The following is a 24,806-nucleotide window of genomic DNA, read 5'->3' on the forward strand; positions in this document are numbered from 1 at the left end:
GGCTTACCTTCCTGTTCCCTGTGGGTAAGTTTCTTTACTGGACAGCCCAAAAAGAGAGGAACCGTCAAAGGGGGCATTAATGAATAATACATTAAAGGGATCCAAATGCCGCACAGCCTCATCCAAAAATGTTTCCTGAGGGCTATGCCTAAACCGGTTATCCAAGAGGTTCCGTCTGCAGCATGGGAAATTAACCTCATTGAGGAATTAGTGATGGAGGACATAGTGTTCAGTTGGGGAGATACCTTCTTGAGGTCTTCCTCCAACTACAACTGCATCAGAGAGGTTGCAATTTCCTTCATCAGTTCGCTCTAGAGGCACAAAGTGTGCCGAATAATTTAATGTTTTTAGTGTAAAGGTGGCTGAGGCATACACGCGCTTCCCATGCCTGTCCAAAGCCAGAGACTCTCTGTTCTGGGGATGAACTGAGGAGCTCTACTCAGCTAGCTACTTTTTAGGAGCTGCCGACAACATAATGGCATCAACTGGGACACCTTTACTCCAGTACAGATGGTCACTGGGAGGACTAAGATATTCATCTGCAAGTTTGGGGATGGGCTCCATGGTGCCTGGCACCTTCCAAGCCCGGTGGGTGATAAGGTTAATGGGCTCATCTGCCAGTGGGGTCACCCAGGACATAGATGGGCCTGTCACAAAGGCCTCCAGGAACACTGACCCCTCAGAGGAAGGGGGGTTGGGATGACCAGCCACCCTTTTGCTTCCGTATTTTCAAGATATCCCCTGAAGGAGATATAGTCAGGTGAAGATTGGGGGGACCCTTCCCCTCATCAACATCAGTGTTCTCCATCAAGGACTCCAAAGGGGAGTATAGGTGCTTCCTCTTGCACAGTCGCTTCCAAGGAACCTCCTTTGTGGGATACTAGAGAGAGGACTCGGACGACAGGGGGACCTCTAGTTGAGGGCCGGTCTGGAGGCTCTCCTGGAGGGGCTGACTTATGGACAGGATGGATAGGAGCAAAGCTCCGATCCGAAGGGGACTGGGTAGGACCCTGGGGGGAAGAGGGACCACATCTCATGATTTGGAGAAAGCCCTCCCTGCCACCTGGAAGGAAGATGAAGTCGGGAAAGGCTGACGTCCCACCCTAGGATCCAGAGCTGCCAAGGGAAGACAAGGGCGAAGTCACCCTGGATATGATGCCTCCAGAAGGCATCAGGCTTGAACTGTCATCGACCTAGGCTCCTAAGGGGAGGGACAGCTCCAAAAAGGTTGGAGATGACACCAACCCCAAGGATTCAGCGCTGCTGTCTCAGGTCTAGGACATGTTCCACTCCGAAGGTATTGGAGCCAAGCTAGTCTGGGACACTGCCAGAGTCGAAGAAAGGCACATTGCACGCTCCAACAATGGTCCACTCAGGAAAGCCAGGTCCTGAAACTTCAAAACTGATGGACAGATCAGAGGAGAAGGTTGTGGTATTGGGGTTGGTCTTCTCATGGATCTTGCACGAGTCTGAGAAGGCAAGATCCCTAGCTGAATCTGGAATTTGAGAAAACTCATAAGCCTGTTTATTTTGGAATGGGACAGCCAAGAGAATCTAGAGAAGGCCGAAGAATGTGTGGACCTGATTGGAGAAAGACTGGTCCAGACAGTCAGAGGCAGGGGAGGGAGATTTGCTCCGATATGGAGTATGACTCCAGGATAGTCGATCTGGGTGTTTCTGACCTGAAGAAGCTTGTTCTAGAGTCGAGGAACTTTGGATCTGCACTATTTCCATGGGATCCGACAGACTGCTCGGACCTAAGGGCTGAGGATCTGACAGTGAAGATGTCTTGACCATCGCGGCTCTGGTGGATCCGAAGAACTTCTTGGATCGGACGAGAAGCGAAGGAAGAAGGTATCTGAAGTAGACAGATCCAACAATTTTTGGCATTTCTCAGGTAATGGAGCCATGGACCCCAGGGCACCTGAGGGGGAATGTGTCTGTGAGATGGGCATTTGAGCTCCAGAGGATGGTAGAAGGCTTCTTAAGATTAATTATGCCAATTAGCAAGGGCTTGAGGATTGAAGGCCAAGCAGATATCGCACTGGACCTCCAAGTGCCCTGGCCCAAGACAGTACATGTACCTCCTGTGGGCATCTAACTGGGGAACCTTATGCCCACAAGAGGTGCACCTTTTGAAACTGGCGGGTTTATCAGAATTCGCAGGTTAGTCTAACATACTGAGAGAACTCACACACAAGAGCACGCACACAAACTAACATTATTCTAGGAAAAAGCAAAATATACCAGAAAATGTATATATATATATATATATATATATATATATATATATTTATAAATATATATATATATATATATATATATATATATATATATACATATATATATATATATATATATATATATATATATATATATATATATATATATATATATATATATATATATATATATATATATATATATATATATATATATAAATAAGGAAAGAAGGAAAGGAGAGAGCAGTTACAGAGAAAGGGTTGTTCTCCATCTTCCACCTATCAATAGTGACAACCTTAAAGAACTACCAAAGAACGGAGGTGAGGTACAAAGACGAAAACTGACAAGGATACAACTAAGACAACTAAGATAGAGAAAGTAAAGAACTCGCTATAGGCAGAAGAAAATTAAAACACTTATGTGAGAGAAGGCTGTAGAATTGCATTTGTGCTGGAAGGCTGCAAACGAGATATGAGGTGTTGGAGAAAGAGTGGGACATTCTGGGAGAGGGAAGAGTTTGAGGCTCAGTTCGTATGTCTGGAAATCGCCAAGTCGGATCCGAGGTCAGATCTGTGGACCCACTGGTGATGCATAATGAAATGGGCATCATCAGATTTAAGTAATTAAAATGGGTCTAATATCACATAATTGAACTTGTATAAGTTCGAACGATGGAATATCAAACCCAAAAGTCTGAAACTGCACAGTAACAAACGCACAGAACAGCAATTTTTTTCCAGGGAAAAAAAATAGTTGTTCCCTAACCAAAAAAAGCAAACCTTAAAACTAAACTAAAGTAGGGAGCTTTGCCCCCCACACACCTCCTACTTAAATATACAAACTTCGAGATCGCACCACAGTGGAGGAAATAGCAAAGCCCTGAAAATGGCCCACCGTGACTTCGCTATTTTTGCATTTCGGACTTTTGGGTTCGATATTATATCGTTCGAACTTATACAAGTTTGACAATGTGATATAGACCCAATTAAAACACACTTCTTTGTGTTTGAAAGGAATGAAGCAAGATCCCGTAAAAAAGGACAAATCTAGTTCCAGCAAGTGTTCAGCTGCACAGTTCACAGCACTTCAAACAAAAGGAGCTCAAACAGAGGCATGAAGATACAAGTGTATAAAAGTCTTATTAGTCAAGTGCTACAGGTTATGTCTAGGCTTCTAGTAGGAAGAAAATGTACAAGCTTTGGGAGAGTGGATCAAGTTTGCTTGTGTTAGTAGGCTTCCATGCACCACAGGAAGCTACATCCCTAGCATGGATTTTCCTCCTGTACTGTGGAGGTATTCTGTTTTTAACTGTTCTACTATGTGCTGAACAACTGTTAACAAGGAAGGGGAAATGCTGTGCTGATGGGCACTGTACTACAGGACTATTATGAAGATGCAGTTCCTATGAAAAACAGAACTATGATGGCGCGACAATTGTGAATTATTTAAGATTGAGGAGGAGACTTGCATGCATATATACTTACTGCATGGAGTACTATGCCTACACAGTGACACAAGACCCCTGACAAGCTCTTGCCCTGTTGTGCTCTAACATTTATGAATCTCGTAACAGCTGACCTCTATGAATTATTACAAGAATTCATACATAGGTATACTGCATACCAAATATGGTTAACTGTGCAGAGACTTCTGAAAAGAGCACAATGTCTGCAGTTAATGTACTAGAGTATTGAAGATGTTCTGTTTTCTCTCTCGAGTACTTGTCCATCCTTTAAAAATGATGGTGCACTATTTCTCTAATAAAATGAATGTAATTTTCTCAAAATGGTGTACATCTGCATGACAGTTTAATTCAGTGCTGTTTGGTATGATTTAATATTATGATTTATTTTTTTGTAGGTCACATGAGAATGCAGTTTGATTACCTTGTTTTTCTTTTATCAGTTTTTCCTTACTTATATCTCATACCAATGGTGTTAATGTTATAATGCTACATCTTGACAATTTTGTACTATTGAATTTTGACATATCCCTCTGCTGTTCTTCTGTGTTTACCTGTATTTTAGTCATTTTGAAAAATTTGCACAACTACTACTTCACTTGTATTTTACTTTTTTTTTTTTGAGCTTTTCTCCTCAGGTCTGCACTGAAAATGAGCATGTGCTCAGTTGGACCGACCTGGTTAACATGTCAAATTAATAAATATATCTACTGCTGCAGTTCTGTTTTAAATGAATTGCAATTCCTGTGTGTACTAAATACTGCAGATTAAGACTTCAATGTAGTTTTGTACTTTTTCCACTGCTATGCAACACTGATACCAATTTAGTGAAGTAAGGGGATGTGGAAGCAAATCTCCCCTTGTGAGGAGGGTAGGGGAGCCTGCCCCATACAAAAATATTGCTTAGCTGGTGCTTTTATGTTTTTGATTAGGTTGCATTTTCCATTAAATAATTTAGTTCCAATAATTACAGTTTGATTGTTCAACATTTCGAAGGTGCTGGTTTCTATTTATAGACAAAAATCTCGTGAAATATATTACAATGTGTAAGTTGCAATACCCATATCAGTAAATGTTCAAACTTCTCACTGCTGCAGTAACTTTTAGTTATGTGGGCTGCATCCTGCCTAGAAGACAGTCAGTTTCACAAAGTTCCAGCTCCCTCCCACACCTACACTCTAACTACTGACTGTCGGCACTTTGATTCTCCTTCAAGGGTCGAGCCAATTTCAGGACTTTATTTGCCCATGCAGAGAAAAAAGCTTACTCATACTGAAGCTCTAAAAGTTATAAATCTAAAAAAATAACTTTACATCCCAACAACCACCTATATATAGAAATGGGGGGGGGGGCTACTGCAGCATAGAGGAACTGAATTACCTACTGTTACGGTAAGTGAAACTTACAAAACTGTACTATAGTTTGCCATTCCAACTTCTGCAATACTCTCTGGCTATATAAGTTTATCTGTTTATTGATTGACATTTGATTACTGGGAAAGTCTGACTTGGTAGAAGGACACTTTCTGCAGAGGCCTGGGGAGAAAAGTTCCAATTTATTACGAAACATTTTAAGAAAAGGAAGTTATATACTCACCATAATGTTCCATTTGTGTTGTTGATTTTCATTCTTCAGCTCTTGGGTTCAAATCCAATCCTCAGATATGACTCAGCTGCTTCTACTAGCTCATGGATCACAAAGTTCTCGAGCTCTTCCCTTTCCCATAATGCCCTAGTGCCCAACATACCTCAGATCTTGTTTGCAGCCCTTTATACCCATAGAGCATTGCAAAGGAATAAAAATGTTAACATAACCAGCAAAAACAGACTCAAAGAAAGGAACAAGGCTCCTTCAGCATCTTCGATCCTTCCAAAAGAGTGACTAGGAAGGGGGTTGAGTGAAAATGGACAAAATAGATGGAATATTATGGTGAGTACATAACTTCTTTACCTGATATAAATTTTCATTTGTTCCTCAACTCTTGGGACAGAGTCCTCAGCTAACTAAACCACACGAGGTCTCTAAGAAAGGATATTCCTAAGCACCATTGAAACAAAGGCTGCTCTGCCTCTAGAGGTCACATCTAGTTTGTAATGACCAATAAAAGTATGAGGATTGGCCCAAGTTACGGCTGCACAAATATCTAGAGAAGCACTGGGTAAAAAAAAAGGGTGAAGTAACCATAGTTGTTCTTTATTTGAAGAATTTGGAAAGAAGACTGGTAAGTTAATAGTTTGATTCATATTACATGCTCCACTTAAAGAAATCCCAATCCTTCCGAGCTACACGCTCTAGGGACCTAAACCTTGTCACCACAATAAACAGAACATGCTCTAGGGACCTAAACCTTGTCACCACAATAAACAGAACATGCTGGAGGGATGGATTCCTGTCCCAGAGACTTCCCACACTCTGGAACAAACTACCTATCGATATTAAACAAAGCTCCTCATTAGCACTCTTCAAGAAAAATCTTGATGATTGGATTGGAAATAGGAAATTCACCCTGGGGATCACCTCTGTGGCTCTGTTCAACAGGGGCATAGGAAAATAATTTTCTTGGGTGGCGTAAGCCATGGTACCTTTTTGGCTAGGCTTGTATAGGCCCTAAGGCCGATAGCCTAGTACTTACCTATGAACCTATTCGATTCGGATGCCAACTTAGGAAGAAAGGAAGGATTGGTTCTTAAGGATACTCTTTCTTTATGAAAGATCAAGTAAGGCAGCTTAGAAGACAAGAACTCACAAAAAAAAAAAATAAACACCACCGCCGAACGTAACAGCAAGTTTAACACAAATACAGGTACACACTAAGCGCTTTCACCCAACAGTTTTCCTGGGCTTCATCAGGATAAAGCATTGTCCTCTAATAACCCATTTAAATACAATTAAGTCATGTAATCACACAACTGTCCCGACAAAATGTAAAAACACATAATCCTTAAATAGATACTGTTTTCTAAACATATAATAACTCTTATCAGTAAATAAATTCTTCCAATGAAGAGATTTAAAATAAGGTAAAGTAAAATACAATAAAACTGAGAGCTTATTCATAAATTAATAAATCTTTCAAAGAAACATCATAACTATATATATGTCACATGGCCTAGAATAATAAAAAATGCTTTACTCTGATGAAGCCCATGAAAACTTTTGGGTGAAAGTGCTTAATGTGTACCTGTATTTGTATCAAACTGAGTCTGCTGTTACGTTTGGTGGTGCCGTTTTTTTTATTTATTTACATTCCGAGTTATTAGTTTTACACTCAAGTGTTTTTATCCATTATTAGCTTAGAAGATGAGGCCTTCAATTCAGAAAACCTTCTGGCAGAGGTAATTGCTACTAAAAATATACTTTTCCAGGTTAAATATTTTAGTTGTCTTAGCTGAAAGTTCAAATGGAGACTGGGTTAGAGTTTGTAATACATTTAAATCCTAAGGGGGGAGTAGAATCTTAACAGGAGGTCTAAGAGGAAGTGTTCCTCTTAAAAAGGCTCGACAAACTTTTAATAATGCTAAAGATTTACTTATTCCAACATGAAAGTGGGAGATGGCAGCTAATTGCACTTTAATAGTAGAATATCTGGCTCCTGCACTGAAGATCGATGCCAGAAATTCCAAAACTTTAGTGACAGGAACAGAAAAAGTGATCTAATCAGATCTGTTGTGCCCAAAATATAAATCTTTTCCATTTACTTTTGCAAAGTTTTCTGGTGGAAGATTTGTAAGATGATAAAATAATATGATGGACTGGGCAGGAGAGCCTGAGGTGTTTATCAATCAATAGGATCACAGGAGATAACTAGGCAATTGACCAGAAGGTCATTTCAAGCCTAGCTGTTTCATCCCAATGTAATACCATAGAAATGTTAGTTAATACCAACGATTGCATTTAGTAATGATTGATCATGTCCAGTGGTGAGACTGTGGGCTCTATTCCTGTTAAGAATTTACGGTGCCCCATCCACCGTTATGCTCAATTATGGGCTGGATTAGTGCCAAGTATAGAGGTGTTATAAGTTCTTTTGCTCTAGAGGTGATGCCTTTACTAATCAAGTGTGCTACAGAGAAAGCCTTCCTTACTACAGTAGACACATGGTGCTCAAAGTTAAGGTCGCGAACTTGTGAACCCAAGTCCTTTACCGCTTCATGGGTACTTAGGGTATTGTTGATTCGATATTGTGAAGGGACATTGTTTACAAAGGGAATGATGATGCATTTCTTTGCATGCAGTTTAAGACCGTGACTAAGACACCAGTCGTGGGTGTGCATAAGACTCTCCTTAAGTATACTGACAATTTGGGGATCAATAATTGCACCCAGTTTGCAGTCGTTTGCAAACTTGATCAGCCACAACCACTTAGTTTTGACCTAAACTTCTGAGAAGTATATACCAAACAGTAGGGTCCACAGCACTGATCCCTTTGGCACCCTGCTGGTAACAGGTCTGCTGGTTGATGTGGAGTCGCCCACATTGATGGTGTGTGTCCGATCTGTAAACCATATATCAACCCATCTTACAAAAAGGATTTCCATTCAGTTTGCTAAGTTAATGATATTGGAGAAGCCATATGGTCAATTTTAGGCCCAGAATGTCCGGATGAATCGAGTCTGCTAGGTGAGACAGAAGGTCTGGAGCTGGATCCAGGATCCAAAGGGGACAAAGAAAGGGAAACCAAATCTGACAAAGCCAATAAGGGCCAATAAGGATTACTGTGCTCTTCAATCTGGATGCTTTCTGAAGAAATTTGGGGATGAGGAGTACTGGGGGATAGGCATAGAGGAGACAGGTGTGCCAATTGTGAAGTACTGCACATCTCGGTGATTCCCTCAGGGGGGAGATGAGGGCAAAGAAACTGCTGGACTTGTTGCTGAGAGGGGATGCAAAAAGGTTGCAGCACGGTTGAATCCACTTACGGAAAATCCTCTTCACCACCGTCATGTTGAGAGACCATTAATGAGGCATTACAACAGACTTGCTTAACTTGTCTGTAATCATGTTCAACTTCCCCCACAATATGTGCTGCTATCAGAAATCGAATGGATGAGATTGCACATTGCCACACCCTTAAAGCTTCTCGATACAGGGGGTAAGATCTGGTTCCCCCTTATTTGCTAATGCATCAGACCAATGGCATATTGCCTGCTTGAATCACATTAGTCCCGGTGGGGAGTGTCTTGGAAAGCCTGCAAAATAAACAGGACGGCTCTCATCTCTAGGACACTGACATGGGTGGTGGCCTCTTCAGGGGACTATGTGCCTTAGACTACCTTCCCCGGAAGTGCTCCCCCACCTGATCTGGGAGACATCTCTAGCCACTATGTCCTTGACTTTGGGAAGAACAAAGGGAGAACTTTCTTGCACTTGATTGAATGTATCCACCATAGGAGATATTTTTTGCTAGCTTGACTAATCTTTATCTGACTGGAAAGAGGATGGTAAAGAATAGACCATTGAGTAGCCAATGTCCACTAAAGTACTCTCATATGCTACCCTAACAATGGTACTAGTATGACAGCCACTGACATGGACCTTAAAGCTTGAAGGATTAATTGAGCTGAGAGTGTGAAGTTTTGGATGATCTTCTTGACCTGGAACTGAATAGTCTGAACTCTTGCCAGAGGAAGAGATGATGTTTGCATTACTGTGTTGAAAGAAGCACCGATGGATTCTAATGTCCAAGTTGGTTCCAGATGAGATTTGCTGTAACTGATCGAAATACCAAGGTGGGAGCATACCTGAAGAATGTAATCTTAGACTTGTATCAGTTAATGTCTGGTCAGAGCGATAATGAGCTAGAAGTGTAGATACGGAAACTCTCAGAATCCTTGCAGCCTCAAGTGAGCTATTACTACTGCCATTCACTTGGTGAATCTCTGGGGGCTGTGGTGACACCAAAGAGTACAGCTCTGAATTCTTAAAGACTGGCTCTCAGATGGAAGCGCAGATATCTCCTGGAACAACTGTTTATTTTGATACAATAGTATGCATTCTGAAGATCTATTGAGCACATCCAATCACCCTGATGCAGAAAAGGCAGAATGGATTGAACATTGACCGTCTGGAACTTTGTGTATTGAACTGACTGATTTAGGTTGCTGAGATATAAAATTGGTCTCTAGTCCCGTTTTCGTGGCACTAAAAAAGAATCTTAAGTTCCGGACTCTTTCTGGTCTAGGAAACCTCTTGGATGACTCTCTTTTCTAGCAGCTTGTTTATTTCTAGTGTTGCTACCTCCTTCTGACAGGGTGGAACACTGGGGAGTTTCTATGAAACCAAAACAGGTGGATGGGAAAATGGTATGACAACCTCTAGAAGTAATCCTCTGCACCCATGTTATCCTTTGTACTGTAATTTTTAACCAGGCTCTCTGGTACAGGGACAAATGACCCCCAACCACCTCCAGAGATGGACAGCCGGGCCTCCTTTCCAGAGCACTTGTAGGATCAGTCAGAGACAGAATCTTTCAATCCTTGGTTCTGCGGACCCCTTTGCAATGAGGATGGCATCTTCCATTTGAGTCCCTCCCCTCTGCCTCTGAGGGAACCATCTCCACATGGATCTTGGAAGGGACCCTGGGATTTCCTGAACCACATTTCCCAACCTCCTCACGGATTCCTATAAAATATCCATGAGGGGTTGAAAAACGTGTACCCACAGCAGACAGGGTTTTACCTTCTTGCTCACACCTGGAGTGTGTGTCCACCTTGGGGCCAAATAGGGAACTTCCATCAAAGGGAACATTTACAAAGGAAGTTCTGAAGGGTTCTGCAAAGTCACAACAGCACATCTAAGCATGCCTCCTGATGGAAATACCTGAACCCGCTGCCCATGAGGTACCTTCTGCAGCATGAGAAATAAGCCTCATGGACCAATTGGAAGAGGGTCGCCAAATGTGAAGCAACACAGCTCTCTGCTTCGGAGGATATGGTCCCCGGAGAAGGATATGGTAAATTCTTTAATCAAATCCCTCTGGAGTCTTGTGAAGTGTGCCTGATAGTTCAGCGATCAGAGAGCAAAGGTACTGAAGCATAAACACGCTTTCTAAATGTGTCCAATGCCCTAGACTCCCTGTTAGGAGGGTGGACAGAGGAACTTTGTTCTGATAGTTCCTTCTTGATGGCTGGCATGACAACCATGCCATCAACTGGTACTCCTTTGGTCCAATGGGTTCTGTCCTTAGGTGGTGCCAGGATCGTGTCTGGTCTCTTGGGTATTGGTTCAACAGTATCAGGCTCCTTCCATGCTTGCTGAGAGACCAAATCAATAAGTTCATCAGCGGGCAGAGTCACTCAGGAAGTAGATAGGCCAGCACTAAAAGCTTCCAGGAATACGGACTCCTCTTAGGAAGGGCTGTGGGGAGGCCAAGCACCCCCTTAGCTTTAGGAGTTTCAGAAAGTCTCCAAATGAGACACATCATTGGGTGATGATCTTGGGGACCCTTCCCCTTCATCAAAGTTGGTATCTACAGTGACTGACTCTTAAGAGTCTAGGTGCCTCCTTTTGCACTCTCTCCTCCTGGGAACTTCTTTGGTGGGGTGTTCTGGAGAAGTGTCAGAAAAAATCAGTATACCCTGATGGGTATCCTGGTGGCTAACTTGGGCTGGCTGTCCCTGTGGTAAGGATGTTTGAGGCTCAAGATGCAGAGACGAATGGGCTACGGTGGTCATAATCGAAAAAGATGGAGACGTTCAAACTCTAGGGATAGAGAAAGCTCCTTCCACTACTTCGAATGGTGAATGCCTTGGAGAAAAGGAAATAGATGGCTCCCTCCTCACAGAAGGCAAAGCACTCAAAGAGCAAGTCGGAACTGAGCTGCCTAATGCCAAGGCTCCAAGGGGAAGAGACTGCTCTGACAGCTTTGGAGTCAGCTCTAGCACCTCTGATCTGGCACCGATACTATGGCTCTGAAAGTCATCCATGGTACACTCAGAGATGTCACTGGAGTTGAAGACAAGGGTATCTTCGGATTTGATGTGAATGACTCTGGAACCTTGGATCTGACTACTCCAATACCATAGGTTGGATTGGAGGAGGAGCAAATGAGGGATTACTTACTAAGGTCTCCAGACCCAATGAGGTCAGAGCTGGGAGAACCCTCATTTTCATCTTTAACAAGAGGAACTTACTCATCATCATGTCCACACTGGGTTCAGTCAAACTTTTCAAACGAGTCAAGGATGCTGTCGAGGAGAGCCTAGAATGGTGGTGTCTTGGAGAATGCTCCAAGAAGGGAGATGGCAGCCTTGAGGTGATAGGATCCAGACTCAAGAGTGGTGATTGGATCAGAGGCAACTTTTCTTGTTGAATCTTCAGATCTGAAGATTTATACATTTTGCTGGAGGTTCCAAACCCTGAGCTGTGGAGGTTAAAGGCTCCAGAGAGCATTTTCTAGAGTCTTTCTTCTCAGACTTCTTAGGGGAATGAGCCTCAGTAGATGCTGGTGAAGGATAAGATTTAAAGGGCGGCGAGCCTCTGAGAATAAGCTTATTTTTGCAGTCTATGATGGCCCTAGGGTTATAATACCCTTAGAAATGTCCCAGTCTGCCTCAAGGTGTTATGGGGCTAGGCAACTGATACATTCAGAAGGTGCGTCTGACAGTGGAATTTTGTGGCCACAGGCCGAACATTTTTTGAAACCTGAGGGTTTCCCTAACATTTTCACTAAAGGTAAAAGAGAAACTACAAAAATAACCAATAGCCAAAATGGCAAGAAGCGATAAGATAAAGATAATTTTTTTTTTAAACTAAATAACCATAAATATAGAAATTTACCAACTATGGTAAGGCTAGATGTACCCAAAGGTACAGAAAGAACTATCAACAATGAAAATTTAAAGAGTAAACACGTGCTTCAAAGGGAGAAGGGAGGAAACAGTGAAAAGATTACGAAATATAAAGAATAGATATAAAATATGTATACAAAGTATACGATAAAAAAAGATATCAAACTCACTTTAATCCCTGAAGAAATTTAGTGACTTGAGAGTTGAAAAGGCGACCATGTCTAGACACTAAGGCGGTAAATGAGATCTGAGGTACATTAGCACTTGGACATTATGGGAAAGGGAGGAGCTCAAGAGCTTTCAGTGATCCACAAGCTAGTAGAAGCGACAGAGTTGGATCCGAGGATCACATCTGAACCCAAGAGTTGAGGAACAAATGAAAATTGACATCAGATCAATAATTTTACAGTCTTCAAAATAAAACAAGCATCTACAGCTTAAATATTTATAACAAATTAGACATAATATAAAAAATATTGGTTAAGAAACGACAAAGTATTTGACAATCATTTAATATTTATAGAAATTTTTAGACAGTTTGTAGATAAATTAAGGGTAAGTTAGTCTAATACTAACAGGAATTGCAATAAGAAGTGTGGGAAAAACAGGCTTATGATACATTTAAGGAGAAAGTCATGGAAGATAATTAGATAGCAGTAAGGAAGTAAGTGAAGAAGGGAAAGTAAGGAGATTTAAGGAATGAAAATGTACGTCTTCACATTTAGGGATATAATTTATCCTGGTTCCGAGCAAGAATAGAGCCATATTTTAGCTAAGACGTCTTTTAGAATGGTTTTGAAAGATGGGAGGGAGGGTAGATGGAGACAGGTAAGGATTATTTCCAGGCCTTAGCAACCTTGTACGAGTACAGACAATGCCCAGTGGATTTGCTAGGTTTGTATACAGAAGATTTTGGTTACTGGATCGCAATGACTGGGAAACATAGTTGTGTAGAATGTTTTTAGTGCTGGACAGACGGATGCTGGAAAATTTTATAGGTGGTAAGAAAATATGTATATGTTAGCTGCAGTTCTAACCAATTAAGGCTTTTCAGTGCTTGCTATACAGTGGTGGGTTCTGAAAGGGGTTTGTGTTGCAAATATAGCAACTTTGTTATAGTATTGTTCACATTTTAATTGTGAAGCCTGGAGGTTAGTTAGCAAGGATGGGAGCTCCACAAAGAAGAGGTGAGAGAAGATAAGTAGTGGCAAATGTAGTCTTAGTTTTTGGATCTGTAAAGCATCCCTATTTTTTGATGAGTTTTTCTTATGCAATTTTGTATCTGCAGGTCGAATGCAAGATTATCATTCCCGATCACTCCTAATAATTTGATTTACCACAACCTATCCATTTTGGAGGAGGAAGGATAAGAATCTAGGAGCCAATTTCAGGGGCAGATTTACAAAGGCAGTGGCAGGAGGGATCTGGGGGGACTGCTAGCATAGTCATTCTGAAGACGGTCCCTTTTTCTGAAAGGATCTTGGATTTTTGTTATTGTGCCTTCCTGACATCACTCTGTTTTGTTCACTGTTTGCAAGGAAGTGGCAGAGATTTGCCTTTTTAAATGGTGTACAGAATTTAAGAGATTTGTAATGCAGAACTGAAAATCTTAGAAACGCCTTGAAATAATTTCCCTTCTTCATCAAATTGTTTCATAGTTTCACAGGTTTACACTAGGCTAACTACCACAACGGCCTTTATAAGCCAAGTCACAATACCAAACTCAATTGTGTCTCTATGTATCACAGGCATTTAACTGGACAGAGTATGTTAGTCAGGAAGGTTTTTGTGGGGGAGGGGGGTTATGTTAGTTTGGGCATAGTTACGGTCTGCCCCTACCGGAGACATGGGGGCCAGACGTGGGGTGAGTTTCTGATTTCCCATCTATTGGTCAAGGTTACCCTTAAATAGGGTTAGAGATACTCCGCTTCACATAGATGGGGAGCCTCTGATACACATACCTGTCTTGCCAATATATATACTATTTATGTCAAAAGCAAAAATTTAATCCTTGGATCTAGTGGTTCTGATGGTTTTCATTTTGGGATGTGCAAAAGGGTCCATCAGAGATGGATCCAAGGATGCCCTGTATGCCAGACAAAGACTGCCTTTTAGTAACCTGCAGCAGACAGAGTACAGAAATTGAAGACCCGAGTAGCAGAGAGGCCAAACAAAGCCTCCTTATCTAATGTAGAGTATAAATTTCAAACTTTACTTCATCAGCAAACTTTTGGTTATGCACCAAGGTATATTTTGTCAAAACTGCAGTAGCGGCCCTAGACACCCAGTACCTGCAAAACTCTACACATGCTTCAAAGCATGTTTAGATACTTCAGACAGATTAGAAATAGAATTCAGGAGCTGCCTTCTGAAGTAAGATGGCGCAGTATCCCCCTCAGACTGTTAACATTACAAAGAATAAACTTCCACATATGTACTTGGTAGTTGTGAAAGAACAGAAAAATCAAATTACCAAACCTGTCCAATATCCTACCTTCTTTATCCACAGAAGAAAGGCTAGTACTGACTAAAAGTCAGTTTCTAGCTGGAAAAGAGGTTGAAATGGAAGCGGTGTTAGATCTAAAGAGAAAAAATACAGTTGTATACACTTACCATAAATGTAGATGTTAGTGTGTATTCATTGTTGCAGTCATTACATTTGGGTAATCTGCTGGCAGTTTGCCCTCAGTCGGCCTGATTAAAAAAGTCCTGGGTCCTGCGTCAGTTGCTGTCCCTTTTTCCATGATGTCAGGTCGTCAGGGGTATAAAACTTGCAGCCGAAACCTTTACATCAGTTTTTCTTGCCCCAGATGTCAGGTGCCCCCCAAATGGGGAGCAAAATATAAGTAATTAAAAACACAAAAATATATACCTCCAAACAAAAGCAAATACACCAAAAAGGCTTGTAAGCATAGTAAAAGAAAGTAGAGGTTTAGTAAGAGAAAACCAGGGGGCTGAAGGGAGGGTAACCAGGATTGCAACAGTGAATACACTCAAACATCTACATTTATAGTAAGTGTACACAACTGTACTATGTTCTTCGCGTTTCACTGTTGCAGTCATTACATCTGGGTAGATTCCCAAAGCTATGGTTGGGAGGATGGATTTATACAGCATTAGGACCAGCTATAAGGCCCTGCAAAACAGCAGTGGCAAAGCCAGCTCTGGATTTAGAGAAAATTGGTAAGTGATAATGCTTGGTGAAAGTATGAACTGAACTCCAGGTAGCAACTTCTAGAATATCCCTGGTAGGAACACCCCTGAGAAAGGCTGTAGAAGTAGATGTAGCCCTAGTGGAATGAGATCTGATCCCTTGGGGGATAGGTTTTCCATGGTGCTTATAGCAGAAATAAATGCAATGGCTTATCCATTTAGAAATGGTTTGCTTTGAAATAGCCTTCCCCTCTGCCCCTGCAGCAAATGCTACCAGCAGTTGTTCAGATTTTCTTCGAGATTTAGTCCTGTCCAAGTAGAATCTAAGTTGTCTGTGTACATCCAATGAATGCAGAATCCATTCCCCCTTGTTCTGTGGATTGGGAAAGAAAGTTGGCAAATAAATGGACTGATTAAGAGCCAAACTGGATACCGCCTTGGGCATGAAGGATGGATTGGTCCTGAGTGACACCCTGTCCCCATGAAAAATGATGAAAGGCTCCACTGCCATAAGGGCCTGAAATTCAGATATCCTTCTAGGTGAAGTGATTACTAAAAGGAAGGCTGTTTTCCAGGACAGAAATTTTAAGTCTGCAGTAGCAGCTGGCTCAAAAGGAGGTAGAGTGAGTTTCTCCAATACAAAGTTAAGGTCCCAGGCAGGGGTTGGAGCTCTCTTGGGTGGTCTCAAGTTTTTGGCCCCTCTGAGATACTGCTTTAACAGAGGATGAGAGAAGGGGGGGGGGGGTTCTGTGTTGTAATGAGCTGAAATGGCTGAGGCATGGATTTTAATGGAAGAAAAAGACGGGCCCTTGTGAAGCATCTCAGTTAAGTATTGCAAAATCTGAGGTAAATTGGGTGTTGCTGTGCTCATCCCTTGAGACTGATTCCAGGCACAGAATCTTTCCCATTTGTCAGCATAAGATTTTCTAGTACTAGGTCTTCTCGCCTCCAAGAGGGATGCTAAGGGGGAATTTAAATGATTAGCCAAGCTGCAAGATTCAATGTCTGGAGCTGAGGGTGCAGAATTTGGTTCTCCTGCTGAGACAGTAAGGAAGGTGTCTGAGGCAGGTGCCATGGAAAGATTTGTAACACACTGGGCAGGAGTAGATACCAGTGTTGGCGAGGCCAGTCTGGAGCAATCAAAATCATTTTTGGTTTGTCCTGTTTGACTTTTAGTAGAATCTTGAAGAGCAGAGGCAGAGGGGGAAAGGCATAGATGGATAGGTTTTTCCAGCTGAAGGACAGAGCATCCACTTTCCAGGCTTTTTTGTGAGGAGTTCTTGTGCAAAATTTGTCCAACTGGTAGTTCAGGGGTGAGGCAAAAAGATCTATGTCTGGGCTCCCCCCATTTGCGTGTCAACATGTTGAAAATCTGTGGTTCCAGTTTCCATTCGTGTGGGTTCATGAAATTTCTGCTTAGTTCGTCTGCCAGAATATTCGGTTTTCCTGGCAGGAATTGAGCTTGTCGTTGTACTTGGTAGCTCAAGGCCGTGTTCCACAATGTCATGGCTAGTCTGCAGAGGGGGTAGGAATGTGTACCCTCCTGCTTATGTACAACATAACCGTGGTGTTGTCAGTCTTTACCGTTAGTTGTCCTGGATGAAGGTAGTCCTTGAAGGCTGTCAGTGCAATCTGTACAGCTAGCATTTCTTTTTGATATGAAGGTATAGCCAAAACCCGCAGTGGTGGTGCTGCGGTAGCGTTGTCGCCTCACAGTAAGACGCTGTCCGGTTAGATTCTCAGCTAGGATCGTCTTCTGCGTGGAGACATACGCAAATGGGAGTACCTTCGTTGAAGGTTGTGCGTCAGGGCTGGTAACTCGGCACGTAAAAATCAACTACCGATCATTAGCGGACCGGAGTTCCACTGTGGCGACCCCAGGAAAAGCCAAAAGAAGAAGAAGATGATGAAGGTATAGCCAAAGGCCTATGCTGGGGAAGAAGAAGGAAATCCCTAAGCCTCTTTTTGGATTCAGAAAAATCCTGACTTTCCCTGTGGAAATGCTCCCTTAAGGTATGTAAAGTTTCCCCAAAAGGAAAATCCTCAGGGGGAGAAGCAGAGAGAATGGAATCTTCTGCATCAGAGTCCTCATAAGTAGGTATGGACAAATCCAGGTCATTAGAAGAGTCAGAAGAAACAGAGTCCTGTTCAGAAGATTCATAGTCAAGTTCAGACCTAGGCCTCTTAGAAGAGGGGGGTTGACTACCCCTGATTAGAGTAATTAAATCTTCAGCCATTTTGATCATTTGTTTTTTAGGCATAGGGGTCTGAACATGTGGCCTGGGTGTCGGCTTTTTAGACATAGATCGAGATTTAGGCCTTAGTATTGAAGGTGGAGTCGGTTTAATATAGAAGTCTGTAGGCCTGAATACACCCTCAGAAACTGGTGCCTGCACAGCGGCTCCAGAATCATCTAAGGTACAGACAATCGTGGGTTCCACAGGTGAAGCATCTCGCGGCATACCGGACTCCGAATGGGTCTCAGTAGAGGCCTGCGAATCAGAAGTAGCAGGTATCAGGGGCTGTGAAAGCACCTCACTGAGTACCGGCGAACTGGCGACTGGCTTAGGAGAAGCATCGTCGGCTGTTTTGGACCTCAACAGCCTGTCTCTGTCTTTTTCTTTGCGTTTTTTCAGTATTCCGGTAGTTGGATGGCTAACCAACGTCATTTCTGGATAATTAAACAGAGGACTGATAGTACGGATAGTACACTGATTAAATAAAGCACAAAACCGACAGCAAGGTACATCGTGGTCAGGGCCTAGGCAAGGAATACAGTACAAATGAAAATCCTTATGAGGTATTTGCTTCCCACAAGTAATACAATTATTAACTTTTACGGACATCGGTAAGGAGCAAGAAAAAGTTTCCCCAATGGAGTACTTCGCTTTTAGTTGAAGACTTTGGTTTTGAAACTCGAAAATGAAAATTTCAGGAGTCGGCCGACTGGCACTTGCAAACTGTTTCTGCTTCAGGCACCGCGCTGCAAGAAAAACTGATGTAATGGCATCGGCTGCATGTTTTATACCCCTGACGACCTGATGTCAAGGAAGAAGGGACAGCAACTGACGCAGGACCCAAGACTTTGTTAATCAGGCCAACTGAGGGCAACCTGCCAGCAGATTACCCAAATGTAATGAATGCAACAGTGAAACACGAAGAACATCAATAATTTGCTAGACTTTATAAAGTACCTCAAACTACTACTCTTTTTTTGGATCTTTGTGGTTGAAAGTCTGTGTTATTAAAGGTAGCATTTAACACATCTTCAAAGGCTGACAAAATGGGAGAGACTGGTGTTAAACGTGGCACATCCACTTGCAACATGTAATAGTGTCTCTTCAGTTCAAGGAGAACATCGACCTGTTCCCAAAAAAATACCTTGTTCACAGTAGAAAAAGTTCTGAAAATGAAAACTACAAGGGAGCTGGAGAGACTATCATTTCTCAGAATCAGAGTGTAGAGGCTGGAAATCTATAGGAGAAGCCCTGTCTCAGGAATTTGAGATTGCACTCTGGTAAGGATTTCTGAGTTTGTGGATTAACAGCCTGTAATAACTTCCTGGCTAAGGTAAGGAAATCATCTTTATCAACAATCACTGTCATCAGATGAACAATGTAACAGCTTTTTTTTTATTTGCAGTAACCTTTTTGGTCGACGACAGAGGAGAGGATGGCACTTCATCCCTGGCAAGAGGTCTAATTCCCTGGCGACACTGACAGAAACCTTATGGAGCACCTCCTAGCTCCAAAGAAGGTGACAATCTCAAGCCTGGATTGGACACTAGAATAGTTCCAGAGGCTGTTGCTGACCCTGTTCCATGGTGGCTGAAAGAGCTAATCCAGAAGAACACAGAGTATTAAATCAGTAGTCTGAGGAACAATAGTTAGCAACTAAAGGCTGAGGCACTGTCTGAGCCCAAGATGGTGGTAAGGTCTCTTGAATATGTTGCTTTTTCTTTTTACGTACAGCAGAAAAAAGACGAGCAGGACCAGAGTAAGCATCCATGCTGTATCTGAGGAAGAATTAGGGCTGCCACCTTTCTATGTGGCAAACACATAAAAGTGATTCTATTTAGAGATACTGACTTGAATCGTGTCCTGGGTCCCTGCTGTTCTACTTTTTTATCTGACCACCCAATTTAGCAAACAGAGAACTACAGGTTGTTCTGCCACATTAATGTGACTAGCATAAAGAATGCTATAGCTACATCATGCTCACTTCAAGTGTGTGGACAGAATTAAAAATGCAAGTAAGCAAAAGCCATCAAGATAATGTTTTCTCAGTCTGAAAATATGGTTTACACCATACTCCTCACTGTTAATGACTCCTGTTGTTGTGTACATTGGCTCAGATGCTGAAAAATGGATCATTTCGTTTTACCAAGCATACAGTACAACTCTAATAAATTCTCTGGATATTTTATCCATAAATATTTATCTTAATAGCCATTTGGTAGAACACTGCATATTTGCTGGCTACATGCAATTCACAGTAAAAATGATGACAAGACTTGCCTGTAACACTATCAACCTGAAGGTCACTCTTGGCAGCTCCACCTCCCTGGTCATCAAGCAAATGATCCTCTTTTGCTTCCCCTGATTTACACTGCAGAGAAAGAACAAACTATATTTCAGTAAATGAGCAAATCAACTCAGGACTGGTCTAGCAGGAATGTAAGTGCTACGCCATTTCACAATACATTAAACAATAAAATGACAAACATTTTAAGGAACAAAATATCATTCAGATGCCCACAAACTGTGTTTCAGTGGTTGCTATTGCCTCCTTGCAAGGACTTAATTTAGTGGTTCTTGAGAGGGTGCCAATAAAGGTGGACTGTCGGGTTTAATGAATGTCAGAACAAATCAAAACAGACATTTTGAAATATTGAGTCTGAATGAAGCCTTTTCTTGCTGTGAAGTGGTGCAAATTATCCAGCACAGATTTTCTTCATATTTCACAGCCACACATTTCTTCACATGAGATCTAAAGAAGTCTTCAGCCTATGCTCCCTGTATTCATGTTAGGTGAGAATTCTGTATGCTAGAAACATAAATCCAGCCATCACTTTTAAACATAAGTTTCAATAGCTGTGTAGGTGTGAAATGCATAATGCACAGCTGAAAGTTAGCAACACACAAATTTAACATAGTATCATAATACCTTAGTATACTTCTTTCAGACTCCTAGCAATCCCAAAGGAGTAATAGGATTACAGGCACATACATTTTACAAACTGAAGGTCCCCAAAACAGTATCCTGTGTCAAATAAAGAAGTAAATGAGGGAAATGTGTTTATCCAAAGCTACAGCGTGCAGATCTGTTTTAATGTTTATGTATTAAGTGGTCATCATGCCACACAAATGCTAATGTTAACAGATTCAAACCTCCCAGGTGACACCATCACCTAAACTATGACAAATATCAATGGAACGTGCAACCCATCTGGTGAGTAAGTACTGATATGCAACATACAGCTTTGGCATACAGCACAACCTGCCAGCTTCATGAGATCTAGAAACATTATGTAGATGTGGAATGCCTTCTTACAGTTTCAATGCATGTACCTCCAGTGGTGGGCTACTAAACTTTTTTAAAATATGGCTAAGGTACAACTGTAATATGGCCATCAGGCACAGCTCTCCTAGGGGCATGGGAAAAGTTCTTTCATATGGAATACCATAAATTTAAGAAAAACAAAAAGCATGAAGATGATGGTTGGAAACACTCCATTTAGCAAAAGTAAAGAAACACACCATTTATCAAAGGTAGGTGGGAAAAAAAAGCTGAAAAAAGACTACTGCAGTTAAGGATGAAGCCGTGTGTCAGTTCCACATACAAAGTGTTAGAATACATATCCATGACAGTAACTGACCATAAATAGTCACAAATCACCAAAACCTACTTTTTTGAAGAAAACATCTAACTAGTTTAATCAACTCCAAGATGGTCACAACCTACAGAAAATAAAAAATAAATATATACAGTTGTAGTGCCCCTATGAAAAAGCCTACTTCATCTTTGTCCATTCCATTTTTTGGATTCTGTTGAAACCATCTTCACAAAGCTAGATCGGCCAAACTATACTTGCTTACACACTACAAACAAGTATGAAACTGAAAAACAACTTACTGGCTCAAAGGAATAAAATGTTGTCTGCTGCTGGTGACCCAGGCTCAGGCGGGAGCAATGGCTGGAATAAGACCTGCTAAGCAGGAAGGACAGAATTAAATGGCTTTCTGGTTGACTTCAATGATTGATGGTAGAAGCCAGGAAACCTCCAAGACTAGGAGTTATTTTTTTTTTCCTTTTTTACAAGGTGCTAGGAGGAGGAGGAGGCATTAAATACCTCCTGTACAAGCCAAACAGCATGCTGCGTGCAAGCATTGTGCTACTACGTGTCACAACTGCCTGTATTTATTATTCTTTGTTAACAGGGTAGGGGGACTGCTCCAAGAACCCTTTGCAGCAAGAACCTCAGCTGATGGCAGAAACAATACAACATAGTAAAGCAATAAAATAAAACAGCTTACAAACAGTACGGCAGGGAAACAGAGAATATATCACAGGCATACAGAAATTATTACACACAATTAATTTTATTTATCTTTTGTTGACCGGGTTAGTTCTACTAGGCTAGCAGCTTCTTTTCAGGGAGATCTGTGGTGGGTACTTATACTACTAGGGGAAATTTGGCCAGGGCATCTGGGAACCTCCCCTATTCATTATTGTGAGTGGGACCCATTTTGAAGGAACACTTCCTGTTTCCGTTCCAGGTACGGAGGCGGCCCAGCGAAACAGGAAGGCAGATAGAGAAGGAAATGATGCAGTGGTGAAAGAAATAAAGGAGAAAACAAATATTGAGACCAGACAATGTGTGCAAGATTCTGAGGAAATGTTTCAAAGAAACCTGTCTGATGGAGATTAGTCAGCAAATGATGGATGTATAATTACAACTCCCCAGTCAGGAGGGTTGCAGGATGATTTACTTAAAGAAATAGTGCTGTAGAGTGAGCTACAAAATGAAGGAGATATTTCCTAGGGCACATTATGAAAAAGTACAAAAGGCGAAAACATATGCACAGAAAGTAAAAGAATGCAAAAGTGCAGTAGCAGAAAAGAAATCAGAAGAAAATGAAAAACGGAAGTCTGTGGTAAGGCATCAAAGTAAAGAAGACAAAGAAATGGACAGGTATGAAGTATGAGATAATTTAATAGCTCCTTTGGGTATAAAAGCACATGAGGTAAGAGCTTTTATTCTTATTAAAAAAGAGAAACATGTTGTGACATTATATTTGAGACTTTTTTAATGCAAATTTTCTTGGAGAATATGCAAGAGAAAGACTGTAACCCATGGAATCTTTATGTGATAAAAGCATTTAACAAGGAAACAAAAAAGAAGATTCATGTACAATTTCAAACAGAGGTAGAAAGAAAGACTTTGAAAGGACATTTGAATGCTTTTACATAAAGAAGCACTGGACAATACAAAAGTTTATGACAAAAGGGGTTTATGGACTGGTAGCTGGAAATCTAATATTGTGTTAAAACAGAAAGAGAAAAAAATTATACATATACCAAGCATGATAAATGTGACGAGGAATAGGGGTGTTGTAAAATACTGGAGACAACCCAAAACATGTTTTTCGTTGTGAAAAAGGAGGACATTTGATACGTAACTGTGACAAAAGAAAATGTCAATATTTGTGGGGAAATGGGATATGATACAAAAAATGTGAATTGAAACGTTATAAATGGAACACAATTGGATATTTATGGATGGGTTGCAAAAATGAAAATAACAGTAAGGGACAAGAAAAAGAGAAGAAAATGAACAAAGAAAATTTTTATGAAGTAGCAGAAATAGAATAAAAATTAGATGAGGGGTTGGGTGGGTGGCCTAATGGTTAAGGTGTTTGCCTTACAAACACAAGGCACAGGGTTTGAATCTCACAAGGGAAAACTGGCTAGGCTTAAAATGGCTCGCAAGGGCAGTTAGCCTAGTACTAGCCTATGAACCTATGAACCTATGAGAAAAAATAATAAAGAAGACACAGAAGAAGGTTCTGAAATAAGTCAAGAAGACAAACTGGGAGGTAGTAAAAGGAAAAAAAGAAATCTATTGGTAAAAGACAGAAAAAAGAAATTTAATGAGATAAGTACACAACAAAAAAAAGAAAGGAAATGGATAAAAAAGAACATATACAGCTAATGACTAGGGCTTGGTATAATGGTTAAGGTGCCTGACTCACAGACACAAGGTACAATGTTTGATTCTCACATTTGGGAAGGAAATTGGATAGTCATAGAATGGCCTAGTAAGAAAACTAGCCTAGTAATTAGCTATGAACTTATGAAACCACAAATCTAAGTAAAAGGAAAAAATGTACATTTCAGAGTTAAATGTGAATAGTAGAAAGAGAGTATGAAGAATAGGACTTTTGGAGTGGTGTAATACATGTGATATTTGATGTAATTATATTAGAAGACAAGATTTTTAACAAATGAAATATTACAGAGAAACTATGTGAAGGAAAGGAATCTGGAATTTGGGAGATAAGAGATGTTCTGCAATACCTGTATTCTGCAGAAATAAGTAAAGAAATTAGGTGCAACTTTAGCAAAAATGGGAAGATCAACCATTGTAGATTTAAAATGGAAAGAACAAGTATAAACTATAACGTTATATGCAAACACTAACTGTAAAGAAAGGAAAGCGTGTTTTCATCAGATTTTAGACTATGTAGTGATAAATATGAATATTATATAGCAAGAGATTTTAACTGTGATTTAACAGGCAAGTGTAAAAAGAAAGGAAATGATGTAAGAAAAACGTTACAAGTTATAAGATGTGGCAAGTAAACATTAATAGACTTGCAAAAGGGTTACGTATAGAACTGAAATAGATAATTCTATATCATCAGAACATTTAGTTATAGGAGAAGGAAAGGTAGTTGAAGCAGGATTTTCTGATCATCTTGCAATATGGCTAGAGATAACAGAAAACAAGGTATATATAAAAATAGTCAAATGAATAAAAAGATAAATGAGAAAACATGGAATGAAGAAGGAAAGATTACTAATACAGTCACGGAAAGATCATATTACTATGAGAACATTTTATAAAAATTGGTCTGAATGATGGATATTCAAGGAAAAATATTTTTTTACAGTGG

The 24,806-nt window shown here is 40.9% G+C and overlaps 1 protein-coding gene across 1 annotated transcript in view; it reads right to left on the minus strand.

Annotated features, from left to right (window-relative positions):
- The window catches only part of AAGAB (alpha and gamma adaptin binding protein), a gene marked incomplete in the record, with an annotated part of 888,073 nt that overhangs the window by 210,737 nt on the left and 652,530 nt on the right, over positions 1-24,806 (minus strand). Inside the window, 1 exon segment of the mRNA XM_044077879.1 lies at positions 20,145-20,235. Within this exon segment, the coding sequence (XP_043933814.1) occupies positions 20,145-20,235 (91 nt within the window).

Source organism: Protopterus annectens, chromosome 7.part0 (genome assembly GCF_019279795.1).
Source record: "Protopterus annectens isolate FY-2018-M chromosome 7.part0, PAN1.0, whole genome shotgun sequence".
In the NCBI taxonomy this organism is placed as follows: Eukaryota; Metazoa; Chordata; order Ceratodontiformes; family Protopteridae; genus Protopterus; species Protopterus annectens.